The 19595-nt window shown below is 34.4% G+C and overlaps 2 protein-coding genes across 6 annotated transcripts in view; one reads left to right on the forward strand and one right to left on the reverse strand.

Annotated features, from left to right (window-relative positions):
- Nucleotides 1–69: 69 nt before the first annotated feature.
- On the reverse strand, nucleotides 70–1813 carry LOC105251482 (protein BCCIP homolog). The gene is made up of 3 exons (XM_011258335.3): nucleotides 1673–1813; nucleotides 943–1197; nucleotides 70–837 (listed from the first exon to the last, which is right to left on the reverse strand). Exons 1-3 carry the CDS (start codon nucleotides 1778–1780, stop codon nucleotides 298–300), a joined length of 903 nt encoding a protein of 300 aa, XP_011256637.1. The 5' UTR covers nucleotides 1781–1813; the 3' UTR covers nucleotides 70–297.
- Nucleotides 1814–2308: 495 nt separating this feature from the next.
- Nucleotides 2309–19595, forward strand: part of LOC105251481 (protein Skeletor, isoforms B/C) — a 61240-nt gene continuing 43953 nt past the window's right edge. The window contains exon 1 of one of the 5 annotated variants that reach the window (XM_025409539.1): nucleotides 2309–2386. The gene's annotated coding sequence lies outside the window, so the exon portion shown is untranslated. Of the gene's footprint in view, nucleotides 2387–2991; nucleotides 3285–3344; nucleotides 3646–18023; nucleotides 18132–19595 lie in introns of those variants that run through there. The other 4 variants (XM_025409536.1, XM_025409535.1, XM_025409538.1 and 1 more) reach the window with 4 other exon arrangements.

Raw genomic sequence — 19595 nt, forward strand, 5'->3', positions numbered from 1 at the left:
GATCAAATGACGAAGTTCGATGTAAAATTGATAGATATTTTGCTAGTATAATTTATAAAAAAAATAGAAGAATAAAAGTGTGAAAGGGCGAAATTCATAGAAACAGTTTGTAGCATAAGCGCTGTATAAAAGATGTATTATAAAAAATTTAGTGCACATACCATTGTAATTACACTTTGTCATACGCAGGTATCAAAGAAATTTTCATTGAAAAGCACATTTTCTTTATATTGCAAATACAAAGTTTTGCAGTAGGCTCAGCTATTTTACCAATATTAATATCGTTTATAGAATTAGTTAAGAAAATTGATTTTGTATTTTCTCGAATATGGATTGCAATTTAGAAGCTTCGAAAAGAAGAACTCGTCTATAAGGTATCATTTCATCATCCGTTTCAGTCCATTTTCCAGATAAGCCACTGTCTGCTTCTTCTTCGACAGAAAATTCAAAGCTAACAGTTGATTTTTCTGCAAAAATTTCTTCTTCTGGATTGCTCCATAATATAAGTGGTTCATTGTTAGTGTTTTTATTCTTGTTTTTTAACTTCTTTCCTATTTTTTTATCTTCCGACTTGTATAGTTTACATATAAGTATATAATAGGAGAAATTAAATGGCATATTTCTACTATTGGCACGTTTCACTTCAGAAATTAAGTTTTCGAAAAGTGGCACTGATATCTTGGCTGGAATGTTGACAAATCTCTCATTTATAAGTAAACCCAATTGTGCTGCGTCATTCTCCAATACATTCTTTATCATAGCGTTAGCTGTGTCTGTTGCATGCTCATCTGCTAGTTGTTTCAATAAATCCCTAAGCTGTTGTATACATACAACATTCTGGAAAAGATTCAATTTTCGTTTTTACAAAGAATTCAACCAGAGATTGAAAAAAAATAAGTTCCTTTAAAGAACAATTACATATCATTACTAATTTATGCGCACCTGTTTATCGGAAACATTAATGACAGTTGTAATACCAAATACATCATTGACATCATCGTCATCATCGTCGGATTCATCTATTTCGTCAGACTGTTTCACAACAGATCCTACATAATTCTGAGATATTATCAAGTCTGTTAGTCCACCTAAATCAATATGTGCTTTGAGAAAAAGTTGTTGCAATAATGTTTTGATTCCATGATAATCTGGATCTTGTGGATTACGACCCTCAAAATCCAATTGAAGTTCCATTCCCTAAAATTGATTACAGCATTTTATAGATTATATTGTTTGCAAGTGTAAAGCTTAAAATACTTGTTGAAATATTTCTGATAAAAATTAGGCGTGCAACAATTAACAATATAGATATTACTGTACATATAGCAGATTTTGTATCAAAATATCCGTAAAAGATCTCTCATCTCTTGCTTAATTAAGAATATTATAATACATGTGATAAATATATATTATTAGATAAATATTGTTAAACTATATGATTATTCAGTCATAATTTTTCAGCTCGTCGAGTAACATTCGCACCAGTCAAATTAAAGTATAATCTCGAGAGATTATTTTGTCGTGATTTATTATTTTTACATGCGCGAAAATCGGTGAATTAAGCTCAAAAAACTGAAATAAATCTCTAGCAGAAAGCGACCGCGTGTTCGAAAATGAGGTTAGTTCGCTCGATAAGATGACATGTCGCGCGATATAAACAATTATTTCTTACTTGCTCATCCGCGACTTCATATTCTTCATCCTCGCTGCTGGAGGAGACGCGATCTTCATCATCGTGTAATTTTTGTCGAATTTCACGCTTTTTCACTGGAGCTGCCATTATAACGATTCAGACGACAGTGACGCACTAACCCACGGACACGTGACAAGGACAGCACGTCACTGAGTCACGTGATAATTTAGCATAAAAAAAAAGTAAGGATCGAAAGAACAGGAAACATGTTTTTTATTCTAAAATAAATATGCATATGTGATGTACTGAAACGTGTGTAGAATATATACGAGACTTGTCAAATCGTAATGTCATCAATTTCTAAATGACAAAATCTGCACTAAATAAAAAAGAATTTAGAAAATTATCTTACAGATAATAAATCATTCAAGATTACAATTCTTATTTTTATTCCATAGTTTGCTATATTACAATATTTCTCACGGAATAAAGAGCGATTTACCGATTTTTCTCTCGTCGGTAAATCATTCTTTATTTTATCGATGAGAAACGAGGAAGAAATTCCAAGTCACGTCGTCGGGTGGCGCCACTAACAAGTTCTTTTTTTTGCGCCAACTTCGCGCGTTACGGGCGCAAAAAATACTTTCACTAGTTTCACTCGATTAAACATGCAATTAAGATGTTCGTTTGCATAAGTGAAAAGTGTGTGTCGAGCAGTGCGAGATTTCGAGCAAGGGATTTTGTCCGCATTAGGTGAGTGTTGAGCACGCAACAATCCTATCTTCACTTTATATGAGATTATATTTTCAATATATGCATACGTGATAATCTTTTCTCAATATTGAAAAATTTATCTTTCGAAAGTACGCCATCTTTATCTGGTGCATCGCGATGGCCGAAAACGTAAGTCGTAATCCTGATCTTTCTTTCGCAAATAATACAGAGTTTGTGATAATAATACGAGTCTCGACACATTATAATTATATATTTGAAGATTATAAATCCAAGATGAAAGAGCGCTTGTTCACAATCGAGAAAAACCTGAGCTCCGGAATTATATCTACCTAGTGACGTGTGAAATTTTCCCACGAGATAATCAAATTAGATTTTATTCCAGGGAGGGAGGAGCGGGGTGAAAATGACGAAAATACGCAGAAAGAGACGAGAAGAGAAACGGATTCGAGCTCGTCGATTCTCCGACGATATCGCGAGGGAACGCGAGATACTGGGAGCGGGACGCGCGGCAAAATTCAAATTCCCGGAGCGGAGTCGATCACGTGCAGCGAAGCGGAGCGAGGCCGCCCCCGCCGTTGTCGGCGCTGCAACTCGCCGAAATTCGATTAAAGTTCTCGCGCATGGGCCGAAGGAAATGCCGTTTTCTCGAATTTCCCGGAGTCTGTCAGGTGGCACCACGGCGTACGTCGGTCCGGGCCAGGGCGCTACGCGGGCGAGCGTACACGGGAGAGAGAGGAGCCAGTGCCCCTTGTAGGTTATCGAAAGCACGATCCCAAGGCGCCTATACACACTCGCTGACGTAGACAGCAATAATTGACCGACACTGACCGACAACAACAATCATCGTCGATCGGCCAGTCCTTTTTGTCCGCGCTCCCCCGTGACGTTTAGTGAGTGCTTTGAGCTGTGGCGGGCGGTGAGATGGCTGTCACTCTCTCTCTCTCTCTCTCTTTCTCTCTGTTCTTTTTTTCTATCTTTTCGTTTCTTTTCCTTCTTCTCCCGCCCCCTTTCTCTCAGTTTTCTGTTCCTCTGGTGTTTTGTTCGAATTGTAGATCGAGAGCGTCGTCACCCGCGAGCGCGTTCCTTTTTTTTTCGATAACGTGCGCGCGGAGAGAGACGCGTGAAGGGCCACTTTCGCGCGTTGTCGACTTTGGAAAGACATTGGAGATACCTTACCGAGGGGACGACGTCTCGCGATCGCATCGCGGAGCTGGTTATCTTCTAGATGTGTTCGGCTGAATAGATGTTTCGACACACTTGGTTCGGACCCGGTTGTGGTACGCATACAACCTGCGTACACGCGCCACATCCTACGCAATCACATCACACACACGCATACAGATGTATACACCCATCCACACACGTATGAAAACACGTACCTCCATATGCAACAATTGCTTCTGGTTCTTGGCTGTTCGATGTTTCTTAGCGCTGTTCCGTATAGCGTAGCTGTCTCACCTGCCTTGGACTGTCTACTTTACGTTTCCTGCTTCCATCGAAAACACTCGCTCTCGCGAGGCGGTTTATCGACGAGCTCGATTTTTGCGCGAAACACTCGAGGAAGAAATGTCCTCTTTCTCGATTCGTTCTATGTCCGTGTTGTGATGTTTAGGTGATAATTTTACGTGTTACTTGCGCGCGAAATGGAACGAGAGGTACGACACTGTTATATCATGTATGATACCTCGACGATTTTGATTATAAATCGTCTGCGTTTAATTCGCGAGACTAGGACGATTTTCAATATATACTCGAGATACAAAGCACGTTTCTATTCATGAAGATCAAAGAGAGTTTCATGGGGCATAATATAATGTCCATAAATTGCGTCTTAAACTTTCTCTCGATGTCTTTGTGAAAACCCGATAATGTCATTAACTTAAGGAAGGTCTATGATAAATCTACTTTTAGTGATTCTTGTCATTTTACTTTTATCGTGCAATATAGTGTTAAATTTCAAGAATTCAATATCAAAATTAAATTAAATACAATTTCGAAACATATATACAATATTTTTCAATTTTATAAAATTAAAAGAAAAGATGTAAGAATCTTCATTCAGATAACGTTGAAAAATAAATTTTAACTCGTCAAAATGACAAGGAAATGTTAAAAATGTCGAGATTATTAAAAAAGCATCGATATAAAAAAAGTACGGTAATAATTATCAAGAAAAAAGCCGACATTTATTTCTATTAGTCGGACGTAACGCGAATAAACGTCCATCAATTCCCGTGAATCGCGTTCGAGGACATCCTGAGGACAATTTATAACGATTACCCCTTTAACTTCTAGTGCGCATTGCGCACTTTAAGCTGTTACATGCGCATCGTAAGCTGTGCGCTTAAGCACGCTTTACATTAGGACTTATGCGCCGTTTCGTGTCCCTTGAAACTTACAGGGAAAGTGTATTTACATATCTGAAATATATAAAGTAGCCAGCAAACACAAATGTTTATTAAAGATCGAGATGAAAGCGGATTATTTTACCTTTACATTAAAAAAATCATTCAATCATTGGAGTTTTAAGTTCGCAATTAAAGTTGATACAGTATTTCGTATACATCCATTTTTAATTTAAATTAAAAATAAACTAATTTTCCTTTGTCGTCAAGAATTCAATTTTTATTTTAATTACTATGAATGAAAATATTCGTTAATAACAACGATACTTTTATTTAATGATATAATTTTAATATGTATTTTAATATGTATTTTTAATACGTATTTTTAATATATATTTTTATATACAATAGGTCTTATTCGAAAAAAATTAAAAATTTTTATTATATATACTATATTCGATAGTCACTCCATTTATGGGAATAAAATAATAATACGAAAATTATTTTTGCACATAGCAAGAAACTTTTTTTTCAAAGGGCCTGGTTCTCTCTGCGAAAAATGCTGGTGAAATTAAATTCGACTTTCTCGGGTTCGCGTAAATTGTAAGGCTATTTCGGCTTTAATGTAATATCGCGAAAATCGCTGTTATTGGCAATTGAGCGAATATCAGCGGCCGCAAAATCGCGAATGTCAGTTTTTCCGCTCGTACGTGCGAAACGCTTTTTTTCCCGGCCTCTCTCCAAGTACCATACACGCTCTACGAACGAAATTAAGCCATATGGCTACATCGTAGGGGCGTGCTGAGGTCGATGCGCCGCGCAACTGGTTGATTTATCGGTGCTTTTCGCGTAGCGAAAACTAGCGAGAGGGTCGAATTGGATTACGGCGCGTGCACAAATTGCTTTATTCAAATGCAATTTTAGGTCGCGCGTCTTCCGCAGACTGCCAAAGAGGGCCGGTTACGTAAACGGGGGAGGGGGAGGTGACGTTCTTTTCCGTCTCTCTCTTCCTTTTCTTCTCGTTCGTGCATATAAGAGTCGGATGCTGAGACGAGCAATTTCGCAAACGAATTACGAATTATCGTCTAATCGTGTTCTCTACGTAAATTTTCTCGCAATGATGATTGAAACGAGCTTCTTAGTACAGCTTTAGAGAGGACAAAACCTTCGTATTCAATTTACTTGGCTTTCACAAGCACTTTAACATCTACGGATAAGACATCAATATAAGAGATTGCTTGGAAAAGACTGAAATGTAATTGTATCATATTATTTCAATCAACTTTTTTTTGGTTTTCTTTTCAATATATATATATATATATATATATATATATATATATATATATATATATATTTAATAATAATGGCTCCTCTCGACATTTCCATAATTCAAGAAAAATAAAGTCTAAGGAAACTAAGGTCTCATTATCTGTTATTATAATCAAAATCGGACTATCTCTAATCAAATAATTCGAAAATCTTTTATGAATAAAGTTTATATATATATATTAATTTTAATATATATTATTAGAGTTAATTTACTGTATTTTTCAAAAATAATTCTCAAATTATTGGATTAGATATGTCACGGTTTTAATTATAATGACTTGTAATTTTTTTTAGGTTTTACTTTCCTTGAATTACGGAAATGTCAAGAGAAGTTATTATTTATTGCAATCTTCCAATTTTTGTTTAACCTTCGTATCTCTCAGTCTTCGTATTTCGCAGATTCAATTCAATTTAATGCTGTGATTATATATTTCCTGATCGGTAATCAGGAAGTATGCTCCGATCCGTTTTCTCGTGCAATATAATTCTAACTTGTTGATCAAAGTTGGCAAAGAGCGGAGGGTTTGATCTGAACCGACATGAAAAGGGCAGCGCAAAGTCTGCAAAGAGAAACATAATGACCATTGAATCACAATTACAGCCGAAACGCGTAAACGCAGCAGCGGTTCGCGATAGTTAGTGCTAAATGTCAATCTTTCTCTATCACATGTCGATCGAGAGTCTCGTAACGCAGAGGTACATAGGGGAGGGTGACACTAGCCGCACGTGCGTAAGAGAAAAATTTACGTTCCCCGTCCATACTTCTACGAGAGATTTTTTAGACACGATTTAGACGAAAACAGTAGTGTAACATTATCATTTATTTTTGAAATTTCAATCTTAGATAACTTTACGACATATATTATAATTTTTAATTTTACGTAGAAAAAGAGAACAAATACGCAATGGTCTAATTTTGCTTTATAGAACGTTAGAAATTAATAATTAATTTATTACAAATATTAATATTCATATTAATATTTAATATATAATAATTATTATATTTTATTATTATTTTATATATTAATATTAATAATAAAAAATGTTTAATAATTAATTTTTTACGACACACGTAATATTTACCACGTTGATATGGCAATGATGTTTCGCGAACGTCGAAGCGGGTCATTACTGCGGAACGGAGAGAAAAAAAACGGAGCAGAAGACAATTCGCTTTAGAGCCCGGCGGGGGGAGATTAATTCCCGACACGTCCATTTTAGTTCGTTCGTATTCCGTGGCCGCCGTCGCATTTCAGTATCGATATACCCGGCAGGGAAAGGAGGAGGAAGTGTGGGAAGAGGAGGGGGGGGGAGGAAAAAGGGGGAAATGATTTCTAAACCGCGTCTCTCGAACTATATTTCATAGCTGTACTCTTGAATCGTATCGCACAAGCGGGTAAACAGTAAATTCATTTCGTTCAGCAGCGTCGACATCAGCTTCTTTCGGGTTTTACGACGAGGTTGCAGATGAAACGATCGGGAGAGACCGGGGAAAGGGGGGAGGGGGTGGGAAAGGGGTGGAAGAGGAAGGAAACCAGGGGATTTATTGCACTCGCGAGCCCTTCTTTATCTCGTTTTTAAAGCTTCCGCGCCGGATTGGGAATATCGTGTTACTCCTTACATCGTAACATCCGGCAGATCCGCTCTCTTCGCTTCTATCATTTTTCCTGCTCCCTTTATCGATGTTGTGCTCTCTTTGCTTCATCCTTCAACAGCGGCTTCCCGAAACCATTTATTGTTCCTGACCGTTGTTACGTACATGTCTCTCCTAAGGAGATATTATAGCATTTGTGAATTATGGAGTTCCGATCATTCAGTTACTCATTCTCGTTTCTTATTGCTGTTTTTTTTATAATGAAATGAAATGTATTACAGAATGTTTCATCGGTATTGAAAAGTAGAGACAAGAAATCATAGAAAAAGATATGAATTTTTATTTAAAAAAAGAATAAATTTATTAGATCATAAAGATTTTCAAATTCTCTAATTCTATTCTTTTTTTTATATTGCTTTTTATACTTCTCATTACATATTTTATACAATGCATTAGAACTTGAAATAACACACAGTCTGTACAATAATAAATTACACAAAATTATACAATAAAATAAAATATTTAATGTTTAAATCGATTTGCATATATATTTTGCTCAATTTTATTTCATTCAATTTCATTCTATGTCTATTGTTTATGATAGATATGATATTTAGCTGCACCAATAAACGAGATCGAACCGTTGGGAGATGAGAAAAAAAAAGCACAGTCTATGACGATATCGAGTTAATCGAAATTGCGCGAGATCGAACTTATGATGCCATCGTTGTTAAATTTATCGCAAAGAAAGGAAGGAGAAAGAGATAGGAAATGGTTAATAAAACTGTATTCTAAGTGAAACGAAGGATTTAATAACTAGCTCGGCAAAGCAGAATAGACTTCTACGATGAATGGAAGAAAGGTATATCATATAATGTCTTCGTATATAGCGAACATGGAAAGTCTTTATAATGTCAGATTGTTATATAGAAAATACTCAAGATATAACGTTTTTGATCAGCGTAATAATAGAGCTATTAAAATTTGTTCTGTCTAAATTTATTATTCGACAATAAAATACTTAAGATCTCTCATTAATCGCTTTTTGAAAATCATTACGTATCCAGTTTGTCGAACATAAGAATATTTTAAACCTTTAAAATATATGTATTCTGGCAAAAGAAAAATATGGTTTAAAAAAGCAAACAATATATTAATTGCTATTTTATTAAATAAATTTAAAAAAAATAGAAGCATTCTGCTTTGCCCTACTTTATAATATATATTTTATAAATGTGGACAGGAAATGTATAAAATTAAACGATTATTAGATTAATACTGATTCATCTTGATGTATAATATTAGTATACACGTATTATTTATATTTTATTTCATTTTAATATTCTCATTCTATTCCACTTTATACAAATCGAAACATGTCTCACATTTGTCGCAAGAAACGCGTAGTAGATGTAATTAATTCCGTATCGTTTAGAATCAACGAAGGTGCGAGGTGTGAACCCTCGAAAGTTGCGTCCTACTTCTAACGTTGCGGGGAGGAGAAAGGAGTCGCGCGACAAAAAATAACGGGTAGAATAAGGATCGAGCGAGGCGGGAAAAGTAAGAGACGGTGAAAGAGAGGAGGGGGAAAAAACTCTCTCCACCGCGGAGAAAACCGAATCAATAAACTTACGATCTCATCTTCAACCTCCTGCCTTGCACCTGGTTATGTAACACGGAGGCCGCATCAATGAGCCCGCACGTTCCTCGCAAATTGCAATCATAATTAATTAGCTGGCATCTTAAATGCAATAATACGTACTCAAAGCATAACGATTCACGCTTTCTTCTCTCTGCGACTCTAAATTTTTACGGATAATAAACCGACTATTTTTTTTTTATTTTCACGGTGTTAATAATGGATGCATAGAGTTTGGTTGTAAATAACGGCTCTCTCTTTTCACACGCGCGTAATATAATCGACATGTGCGCGATCTCGACATGTTTATTTGTATGCGTACTCAAACATAAACAAAGGTATATTTATGCTGCAGCATCCATTCAATCGAATATGCCTATCATTTGATTTATAACTCGCAAGTTAATTCCAGCTCAACTGCAAATGTTTATATATATTTGGGAAAATTAATTGTGAAACATATATCTATAACATGTTTAATTTATTAATTAGAAAAAAATAATTATTGTCTTAAAAGACTAGTGTTGGAAAATAAGAAGGAAGATATTAAGACAATTATTTTTTCATATTTTTCAGTTTTGGTAGTATGGAAAATTTGAAATTTGTTTATAAATCCCCCGTTTTGGCCTCCATTATGTTATTGGTAACATATTGGAGAGTTTTGATTTCCGTAAATCTCTTAAATCCTTAGAGACGTCGTCGCTCTGTTACCTCTACTTACGGGCCTTGTTAGCTTTAGCTTTCGCTCTGGGGCAAAGTAATTATCCTGAAGTATTCTCGGAGTTGTTTTCTCAGATAAATCTGCGTAATTCTAAGAAGAATTGCACTAAATACAGATAATTTAACCTCGGCACCATAATTATATATAATATTTACAAAGGTTGTCTCAAGTAAAAAAAAGTATTATCGAAAGCTCTTTGTATTTTCAGAATACATCAATTTTGCCTTCAATTTCTAGTACAGTTTGAAAACACGTTCTTCCCACACAAAAATTACAATGTGAATTCAATCTTTTCAATCGAGTAAAATTAATTAGGCTATAAAAACATTTTTATGAATAAAGATTTTCTTGAAATAATTTTCTTAGTTCCAAGATTTATCTGCAATATAAAAAATTACTTATATATGCAATTTTTTACAACTGTCTTATGCTATAATTGTCTACGAATCTCGAGTCCTGATTCCAAAATAATTGTTATCGATATCAAGAAATCACGTTCGTTTACGATGCCTTAATGACAGGAGAACTGCGTCATTTATAGGCTAAGTCGAAGAAAGGGATCCAAGTATAAGAACGAAAAGTACAATAGTCTGCTCTGTGAATTTCGATCAGGGTGTTCATTGTCTTTTACCCCTTAATTATCTTTTTTATAGCTCTCTATATACGATATATATGTGTCATGTTTATTTATTTGTGTATATATATAAATATATAATATAAATATAGTATTCACGAATTTTCGTGTTCTCGAGAGTTAATTAGCACTAACAGAGTACATTTAATTAGAGTTTAAAGCAGTTTTATGCTAGAGAGAGACAGAGACAGAATTTCTATTTTCTCATATTTATATTAGCGCGGAATTTCCAAGTAAAATATGAACGTAGAAAAAATATCAATTTATATATTTCGTCTGCTTTTTTTGCTTGATATGAACTGCTTGTTACGTCATCCATAGTATGTATAAATTCAATGGTCACGTGGCATTAACTCAAAAGATCTTCCGTGGGAAGATATTAAACTTCTGACACAATACCGCGTGCGTCTCTGAAGAATATTAGGGAAAGGGGGCAAAACTTGCGAAACAGGAACGTGAAAATTACATTTGAAAGATTTTCACGGTTGCAAGAATCTCTTAGATTGCTGTGATTAATGCAACATATAAATATCTTGTCGCTTTTGGAGTATTAAATTTTTAAATTAAAATTGCACTTTATACGTTTTTGTCTTGGCTTATCTCCCATAATAATATGCTTTTGAAAATTGACAGTTCAATAGCGATAGCCCCAAGCACAATGGAAAGAGAGGGGACATTGTATCGATTATTATTATTCTGCTTGTATCGCGTGACTTCTCACAAATTTTTGTCATAATATAATAATTTTTATATCTGTTACTTCTTAATGAAATTTTCGTGTACAAGATGAAGTAGTTTTATATCAACAAAATTGATAACTATGTATTATTAAATAAATTTTGCAACTTTTTTATATTATCATAAATCAATGTTTTTTAGCGGGGATATTTTTTTTCTTTTTTCTAATATTAAATATTATTGTAAGCGCCGAGAAACGCGGAGATCTTGTTACTGTAAAATTTACTTGAAGATAGATGAGACCGAGGTTTTATTTATCACATCTCTAACAGCTTGATTCCAAAAAAACTCATTTCAATCATTCAAAGAACGTTTATTATTTTTATCAAGAGAAAGAAGAGATCAATTGTTGAAATATCTTATAAAATCTTATTAGATAATTTCTAATAAATTATAGATATATATGTACACTCATGATAATATTATTCTCCTTAAATTCTAGACAATGTGTTCAAGCGTAAATGATTCAAATGTCTCTCGTAGCGTTGATTCGAGGTCGTTGCTCGTAATATCGTGCGTATAAGTCGAGAAAAATCGAGAGAAATACATACTCGTCGTACGAGTATAAAAAGCGTCTCATTTTCTTTGCAAAGCGTCATTCTAGATTTATCATCGTGCATCGCAAAAAATCAGCAGCAAGCAAAATTGAAGTAGTGCAGCTGTAGTATGATATAGAAAATGACCGAGAGAGAGAAGAATCTGCTCGCTTTTGAGGGATAAATAAGACAAAGAGCTCGAGTTTTTCGAAAAGTTTGCTTGTGCAGAAGTTTGCGTGCGTGCAGGCTAAGTTTAGTATAAAGCCTCAAGCTTTTTTAATTGTGTCTCTTCGCATCTGCATCTCATTTTCTCTCTTGTATTGACCTATGATCCGCAATATGATCTGTTATTTTCATTTTTATTTTTCTATCTTTGATAATTTCCAATCTGCTCTGTCGATTGTTTTGATTTAATATAAATAATCGTCAAGCATTTCTTTAAAAATCAAAATTTGAAGATTTAGGAGTACTCTATTTTTCTAAAGATTACATATTTTATGTTATTCTTTTTATATAAAAATTATTAAATAAATATATAATATTTTAATTTATAATAATATATATACATGTATATGATATTTATTCATCAATTTTCAAAAAATAAAATGATATATTAATATATTTTGTCTCGCGCTAAATAGCGCTAAATAGCTCTAAATTTTAGAAAAATTTAAAGATATTTAAAATAAAGAGAGAAAGAGAAAGACAGAGAGTATTAATTATTTTAATTTTAATATACATAATCCTCATCACAATAACAATATATATATTTCCAATTCGATTTCTACAAAATTAGTTTGCATAAATTTTTCTTTGATCCAATTTTTCATCTAATAGCGAAATGAAGATTATTAAATAATTTATATAACATTTTAACTGTATTTAATTTAAAGAATCTTGAATTACAAAGTTTTCTAATTATTGTCAAAAATGTTTCTTATTTAAAAAAAAATTATTTTATCATCTTTTGCTATGCAAGATCAAATTTGTATGTACTAATATTAAAGAAAATGTTTGTTTACTAAAATTATTTTATTTTTTATTTTGTTTTATTTTATAATTTATATTTTCTTGAAGACATGTGCATGAAGAAAAAAAGAATAAGACACATTTAATTCTATTTAAATCAACGTGCATGTTGGATCTGATATTTCAATTAATCAACTTGATTTAAATCTTGTAAGTATACTAGAGCTCTGCAATAAAATGATGCTTTCCGAATCAGGATAGAAAGCGTTAATAACACTTAAGAGAGAAATATTCAGTTCTCTTACCTTATTTCACGGTTAACACATTTGATAAAACACGAAGGGTAGAATGTTAGGGAACGCTCTCCCTAAGAAGGCCGTGTATCAGTTGAGGGTTGAAATCAGGAGGATGAGCAGGATTTCTCTGGAACATCCTATGTACGCAGATCGGTGTGTTCAGCGAAGGAATCGTAGCGGGATCGACTAATTTGAAATTCAGCCCCGTATCCCTGGCGCTTGTCGCACGAACGGGCTTGCCGCTTATTGTTGAGGAAGGGAGGCAGGGAAAGGGGAGAGATGCGGAAACGCGGATTTGCGGGAGAGAGTGGGTACATTATTATGTTTTCTTTTTTCCTTTTTTTTTTGACGTAAAACCAATAGCGACTCTCAGCGAAATGACGATACTATTTCCTCGTCGCGGAAATGAATTTACGAAACTGCAAATAATGCGCGGTCCGCGTAGAAAAGACGCCGGTTTTGTCGATGTATACGCGCGTTCGTGCGTAAAGCATTTCGACGACGCGGGGAGGGACAGGCCCTCAAAGCTCTCGAGCTTCGAAGAAACTCGATATGACTTAATATGATTCTATAATTCGCGCGAAAATTTGCGAGAATATTTATTAATGATATACTTTACAGCCGCGCTGCTATGATTCTATTACGAATCTCTCTCGTCCTGCTTGCTAGAAACGCGAGAATAATACTTGAACATTTTATAAAATTGTGTCCGGATAAAATTCTCCTGTTAAAATTGATATCTTCAAATTTTTTTTTACTGTAAATCGAATAAAAAATTTGAACGGATAAAAAAAGAAACAATCTATATACATATATTTGTGTTATCTTTTGATCTTTTGATTAATCTATCTTTTCGTTTTGATAAAAATAGTTTATGCATTTATTAAGAATTATTAATATTAAATTATATATCCTATAATGCAAACACTTTAAATTGATACTTTGAAAAAAAATTTTAAAAATTCGCAAGATAATTTATTATATGTATATAGTTTTTTATTAAATTAAGAAAACAAATTTTTATCGAATACACAGAAAGTGCATTAATAATGTATATATTTATCTCACTAGTATTGGTAAGGGAAATTGCACGCAGAGATTCGATATCACCGGCCTGAACCGGTGATTACTCTGAGTACAAGTTTAAAAATAACTTACTAGCTACATGAAGTAGAAATTCGCATAACGAATTGGTCGGTGGAATGAAAGAAAAAAAGGGGAAAAAAAGGAAAAGAGAGGGCAAACAGGATAGAAAGAGGAGAAAACGAGAGAGAATCTTCAAAATATTCTCGTACCAACGAATCGGCGAGGCGAAGCAGCGAAACGGGAATATATACTCAAAGCATTACGGAGCAAGAAGTTCATTTCTCATTGAAATACCGTCATATTTTCAGTCCGCTCGCGTAACGCGAGCGTGCAGTTCGCCGAATCCACGATTCGATGCCATTTCGCTGTCGCCAAAAAGTAAATGTGAGAAATGAGACATTTTTAAGAAAGATAGGCCTGACGCTAGTCTCAATAGATCGTGCTTTGAGAAAGCGTTATTCTCCGATAAGATTCACGTGAGAGATATCTTCCTGCATCATTTTTGAAATTATTTTAAAAATTAATTACACAAGGTATATTTTAGCTTATTCGAGCTTATTCGTTCGTAAATAGTGACATTTAGTCCTTAAATTATATCTATAGAATAAACTTGCATATTTTTAATAAATATTAATTGATATATAATTTTTAAAATGATAAAATCAAGATATAATTATATAATTTTAATATTTATATAATTATTTCATACAATTGTTGAGAAGAAAAAAATTTGATATGAACGAAATCACTTATGAATGAAAAAGACAAAAATGTAATGCATGGCATTTCTCTTTATCATATATAATAATGATTATATAAATCGTTTCTATAATTTCAATTTCTCGTAATTAAATACTTGATTAAACATATCTTTCTGTCAGAATGTGATCATACATGCTCGGACGCTGCATATTCTTGCGATTACATCTGTATCTATCGCTTACCTGTCGTTCGAAGCGTAATGAAATGTTTAATTAAATTGCACAAATGACGATTGGTTGATACAGTATATTTGTGTAATAATGCCAAACCTGCCAATGCAATTGTTTAACGCGGCTGCAGAAAGTTTGACAGATATCTAGATGCTATCGTTGTCCTATTAAATTTTTTCGATGTCGCTCGTTCACGACGTAAAGAGACCCAGTTTTGATTTTATACTTTATGATATCAAATCTTTTCTTTTAATTTCACGATCTTTTAGAGAGAATGATCGTTCCTGAAATTTCTCCTCTTTATTCCACACAGACAGCGTTATTTAAATTTAAACTTTTGATTTCTTTGACTTGATAAAAATAAAATAAAATAGGATAACGATAATATACGAAATTGACACATTACATTAACTGATAAATATGTTGCAAAGTACTGCGATATTTTTATTTACGCAAAAAATTAGGTGATACGGTAGTGAATCTTACATTTTTTATTTTTAATTATTTAGAATAAAAAGATAACTTTTGCATTTAGAGATTTTATGGAGAGAGACATATATTTAAATTTTTATATTGTAAATTGAATTAAAAATCTTTTTTTTTGCTATATATTTTAAATGATAAATTTCTAATTTAATATAATAATATTAATAAGATAATATTGAAAAAATGATTCTCTTATGTAAATGATATTGTAGAAAAAAATTTTGCAGATTTTCTTTTCAATTGTTGAAAAAATTTCGTATATAATTCTAATTATAATTCTAATTCTAATATAGTTTATAAATGCCTAGTTCTATTGTATTCAGTAGTGAGCTTTATCCGCAATAGTAGAACGATCCTCGGCGAGTTATCTTTCCAAAAATATTTTTGTGATGTCGATATCGCGATTGCAACGTTTATCACCCATTCGAGAGCGATCGCGTACGTGAAGAGAGAGCAATCAAAAAATCGTTTATCGCTATTCACAGCGCCTTTTATGCACGTCACACAATGAGAACGACAAGCTCGCATCTATTTTCGCGCGAGATCTATTTTCTTCGTGAGAGATATCTTTCTTTTCCTATCTATGATTTGTCTTTTAGACGTCGACGTTCATACGCATAAATCACGGAAACGTGACATCGATACTGCGCACAATGCTTTCCATGAGCCTTTGAGCACAATATCCACGAGTGTTATTTGAATCCGTCGAAAGCAATAATTTCATCCGTTCATATGTAGCGGCCGAAACGCGTTTAAAAAGCGCGTAAACATGAACGATCGAAAAAGCTGTCACCGCCCGTTCGACATGCTAGTACTTTGCACGCATATTTTCGTCGAGAGGGGTTCGAGTGCATCTCCATTTTTTTTTTACAAACTGCATTGTGCGATTAGAAATATTTTCTTTAAAATTTCCCATGTTAGTATACACACACACACACATATATATATTTTTTTTAATTATTAAAATTATCAATTTTGTAAAGTGCATTTAATTTGATTAGAATTGATAATTATAATATGATTTAGATTCTAATTAGATTCATGTTTAATAAAAAAAATTTGGATACATAGTGTATATATAATTATAGAATTTGAATCATATTTTACAATTATAAATTTCAATTAAACAAATACATTTCACGAAGTCTACAATTTTATTAATTATTTGAAATTACTGTAGAATGATGTCGATTAAAATAAAACTGTAACCTTTAATAGAACAGCAAGCTTGTAGAATAGAATAGAAACAACTTGCGTAGGACAATAAATTATTACCATTGACTGCCATGTGCGTGTGTCAGTTGCAGATAAATAGTAGGAAAAAATGTGCGTTTTAATATCTGAAAGAAAAAAGTTGATGTTTCTGCATGGGTAGATATTTTCCTATTTCTTTATCCACGAGATATGTTAGCTATTCAGTAAACTCGAGAAGGAGCTCGACACATAAAACCGTCAAGTAGATACAGAAAGTCGTACATACAAAACTAAAAGATAAAGTAACGAAAAGAGATATCGTGTTGAGCTTCCGAAAAGACGTTGCATACATCTTAGAAACTCTGTTGCGCTAACTCTCGGTTTCGCGTTTCGGTGCCGCGTGCAAGCAAGAAGCTGCAAGCAAAGAGAACGGAAGGACGTCTCTTTAGGCGAGCAAGGTTTTCTGTGCATACGCGCTTCGCAAATCCAACCGAGATTCAGTTCCTTGATAAAAAGGTGCACTCGCGCGCGTACAAAAGGCCAAAAAGAACAGCGGGACAAGAAGGGCGCTCGGTCGGAGGTAACGCAAGAAGACGCAAGCTGCAAGCGTATCCACAAGGGTTTGCTCCTTCCTCCTTCCCTCCCCCACTTTGCGTTTCCCGGATGAAGGAAACTCCGTCGACTCCGTGCTTGCGGTCCGCTACTGCTAGTCCGAATTTCGCCGGTTGGCGTTCTGTATCGCATTAGGGATAGGAGCCCCGTCGGCCAGCGAGGGTTAGGGCGGGTAGAATGAGAAGCGGAACGGCAACGGGGACAGGAGGGCCGGGGGCAAAAGCTCGCGGGATGGTAGCGGCGATGGTAATGACGGCGGCGAGCGATGGCGAGAGGGTAGAACAGGAGGGGAGAGGGCGCACCGCAAGCTCGAAAGTTGGGAAAAAGCCAAGGATGGGGTTGGTGCACGGAGTAGCCAAAGGGCGCAAGCTCCGGGTCTTCCTGTGGCCCTCCCATTCGGTCGCGCGATAGGTGGAGCTTTCCTACCCGCCAATACATATCCCGGGGAACGGGGTGCGTCGTGCTCGCTCTCCCGAGGGGTGCGAGTAGTGCCGAGCAGCCGCGGCCGTTGCTGCCACTGTCAGTCCTTCTACATCCACACGAAAACGCGCGTTCCACGGTGGTGGCCTCCGTGTGGCCCCCTCGGCGCCGGCTCCGCTGCTGCTGCTGCTGCTGCTGCTGCTGCCGCTGCCGTGCGTGGCTGGTTGATAAGGTCAGGATTTTCGGGCCCCGTCGAGATATACCGCGCGTGCGATAAGGGGTTGCGGTGAATCCAAGATCGAGTGCCGAGATACCGTCGAGGTTGGGGCAAGTGAATGAAAATTAGCGCGGACTCGTTTCGTACCGATACACTATGTGCGCGGTAGGAAAGATGTCCGTGTGAACGTGAGAATAGTTTCGCTAATGTTGACCGATGTGCGCGAGAAGACCGTTTATATGGCGCCGTTTATACGAAGAGGGTGAATCCCCCCTGTTATTCGGATTTGGTAAAAACAGATTATCGAGACATCGCGCCCCTGATAAAGTTTAGCAATGATATCTTCAGAATTATTGTGTCAAAGAGTCTAATAGTCTCGATAAGATGGCTAGGAATGTAATTTTTGTGTTATATCTTCCTATTATTTCAGTATCTTGTCAAAAGGATTAATTTGATTTAAGAGAATATTTTTATTATATAAAATATATTTTGTCTTTTTAAGGAACAGAAATACTTTTATAACGATCGAAGAGAGATCTATAACAGTATTTTAAAAACACCATAAGATATTTATGGTATCAGTTTTGATTGTCACCATATTTAATAAAGTTGCGCGACTTTCGATTAATTTTGTAAAAGCCTCAAAAAATTCTATTTTAATGTCATAAATGAATGTAATTTTTGCAAATAATTATTATTTGGTAATAATTGTGATTTTGTAATTTTAGATTATTTTCTATGTATATTATAAAAGTACGATTGATTATGTTTTATATGGGACAAATCAATATTATGAAATTATTTATCAGTGCGTAAAAAAAGTAAATTTATTGGCTTATGTTTTAAGATGCGAGATAATTTATTGATTTTATGTTTTTAAGATGCAAAATATATAATTTGGTATATTTTTAATGTTTCTTATCAAAAGAAAATATTTTCAATCGATGAATTTTTAAGAATAAATTGTTCTTACATATCCTTGTATATAATAGTTTAATCATGATTATAAGTCGCGTAACTGAGTGAATTAATTAATGCGTAGTAGTTTCTCGACGCATTCGAGTAAGCTACTCGAATACGCACGGAATTCTGTAGGAATGAGGTTTCATTGATTACGATGCCAAATTTACGAATTTATCGATTACACGCTTTATCTTGATAATGAGAAATACTTGTGAAATAAAGTAGTATTTGGTGAATCGTATGAGAAATTTTATAATAACGAAAAAGATATATATCTGATTATATGTAATATAATAGAGAAATTTATTTATTTTATTATTTTTTGATGGGGAGGGAAATTTGTAGAAGGCTATCGAAATGAGATTAGTAATATAATGCAATAACAATTATTTTACAAATTTTATATACATATATATGAGTGTATTTTTATTTATATATAAATTAATTTTTGATATGATTATCTTTCTCTCTTTCTCTCTCTCATTGTGATAAACTTTTAATATAAATATAGATATA

Source organism: Camponotus floridanus, unplaced genomic scaffold (assembly GCF_003227725.1).
Source record: "Camponotus floridanus strain SB8 unplaced genomic scaffold, Cflo_v7.5 scaffold27, whole genome shotgun sequence".
Classification (NCBI taxonomy): Eukaryota; Metazoa; Arthropoda; class Insecta; order Hymenoptera; family Formicidae; genus Camponotus; species Camponotus floridanus.

What these genes read in the sequence shown, in the direction of transcription:
- LOC105251482 (XM_011258335.3), bottom strand. Translation starts at nt 1,780, where the DNA reads ATGGCAGCTCCAGTGAAAAAGCGTGAAATTCGACAAAAATTACACGAT. An exon ending in ATGAAGTCGCGGATGAGCAA is followed by an intron (nt 1,198 to 1,672) that starts GTAAGAAATAAT and finishes AATCAATTTTAG; the next exon opens with GGAATGGAACTTCAATTGGA. An exon ending in TTAATGTTTCCGATAAACAG is followed by an intron (nt 838 to 942) that starts GTGCGCATAAAT and finishes AATCTTTTCCAG; the next exon opens with AATGTTGTATGTATACAACA.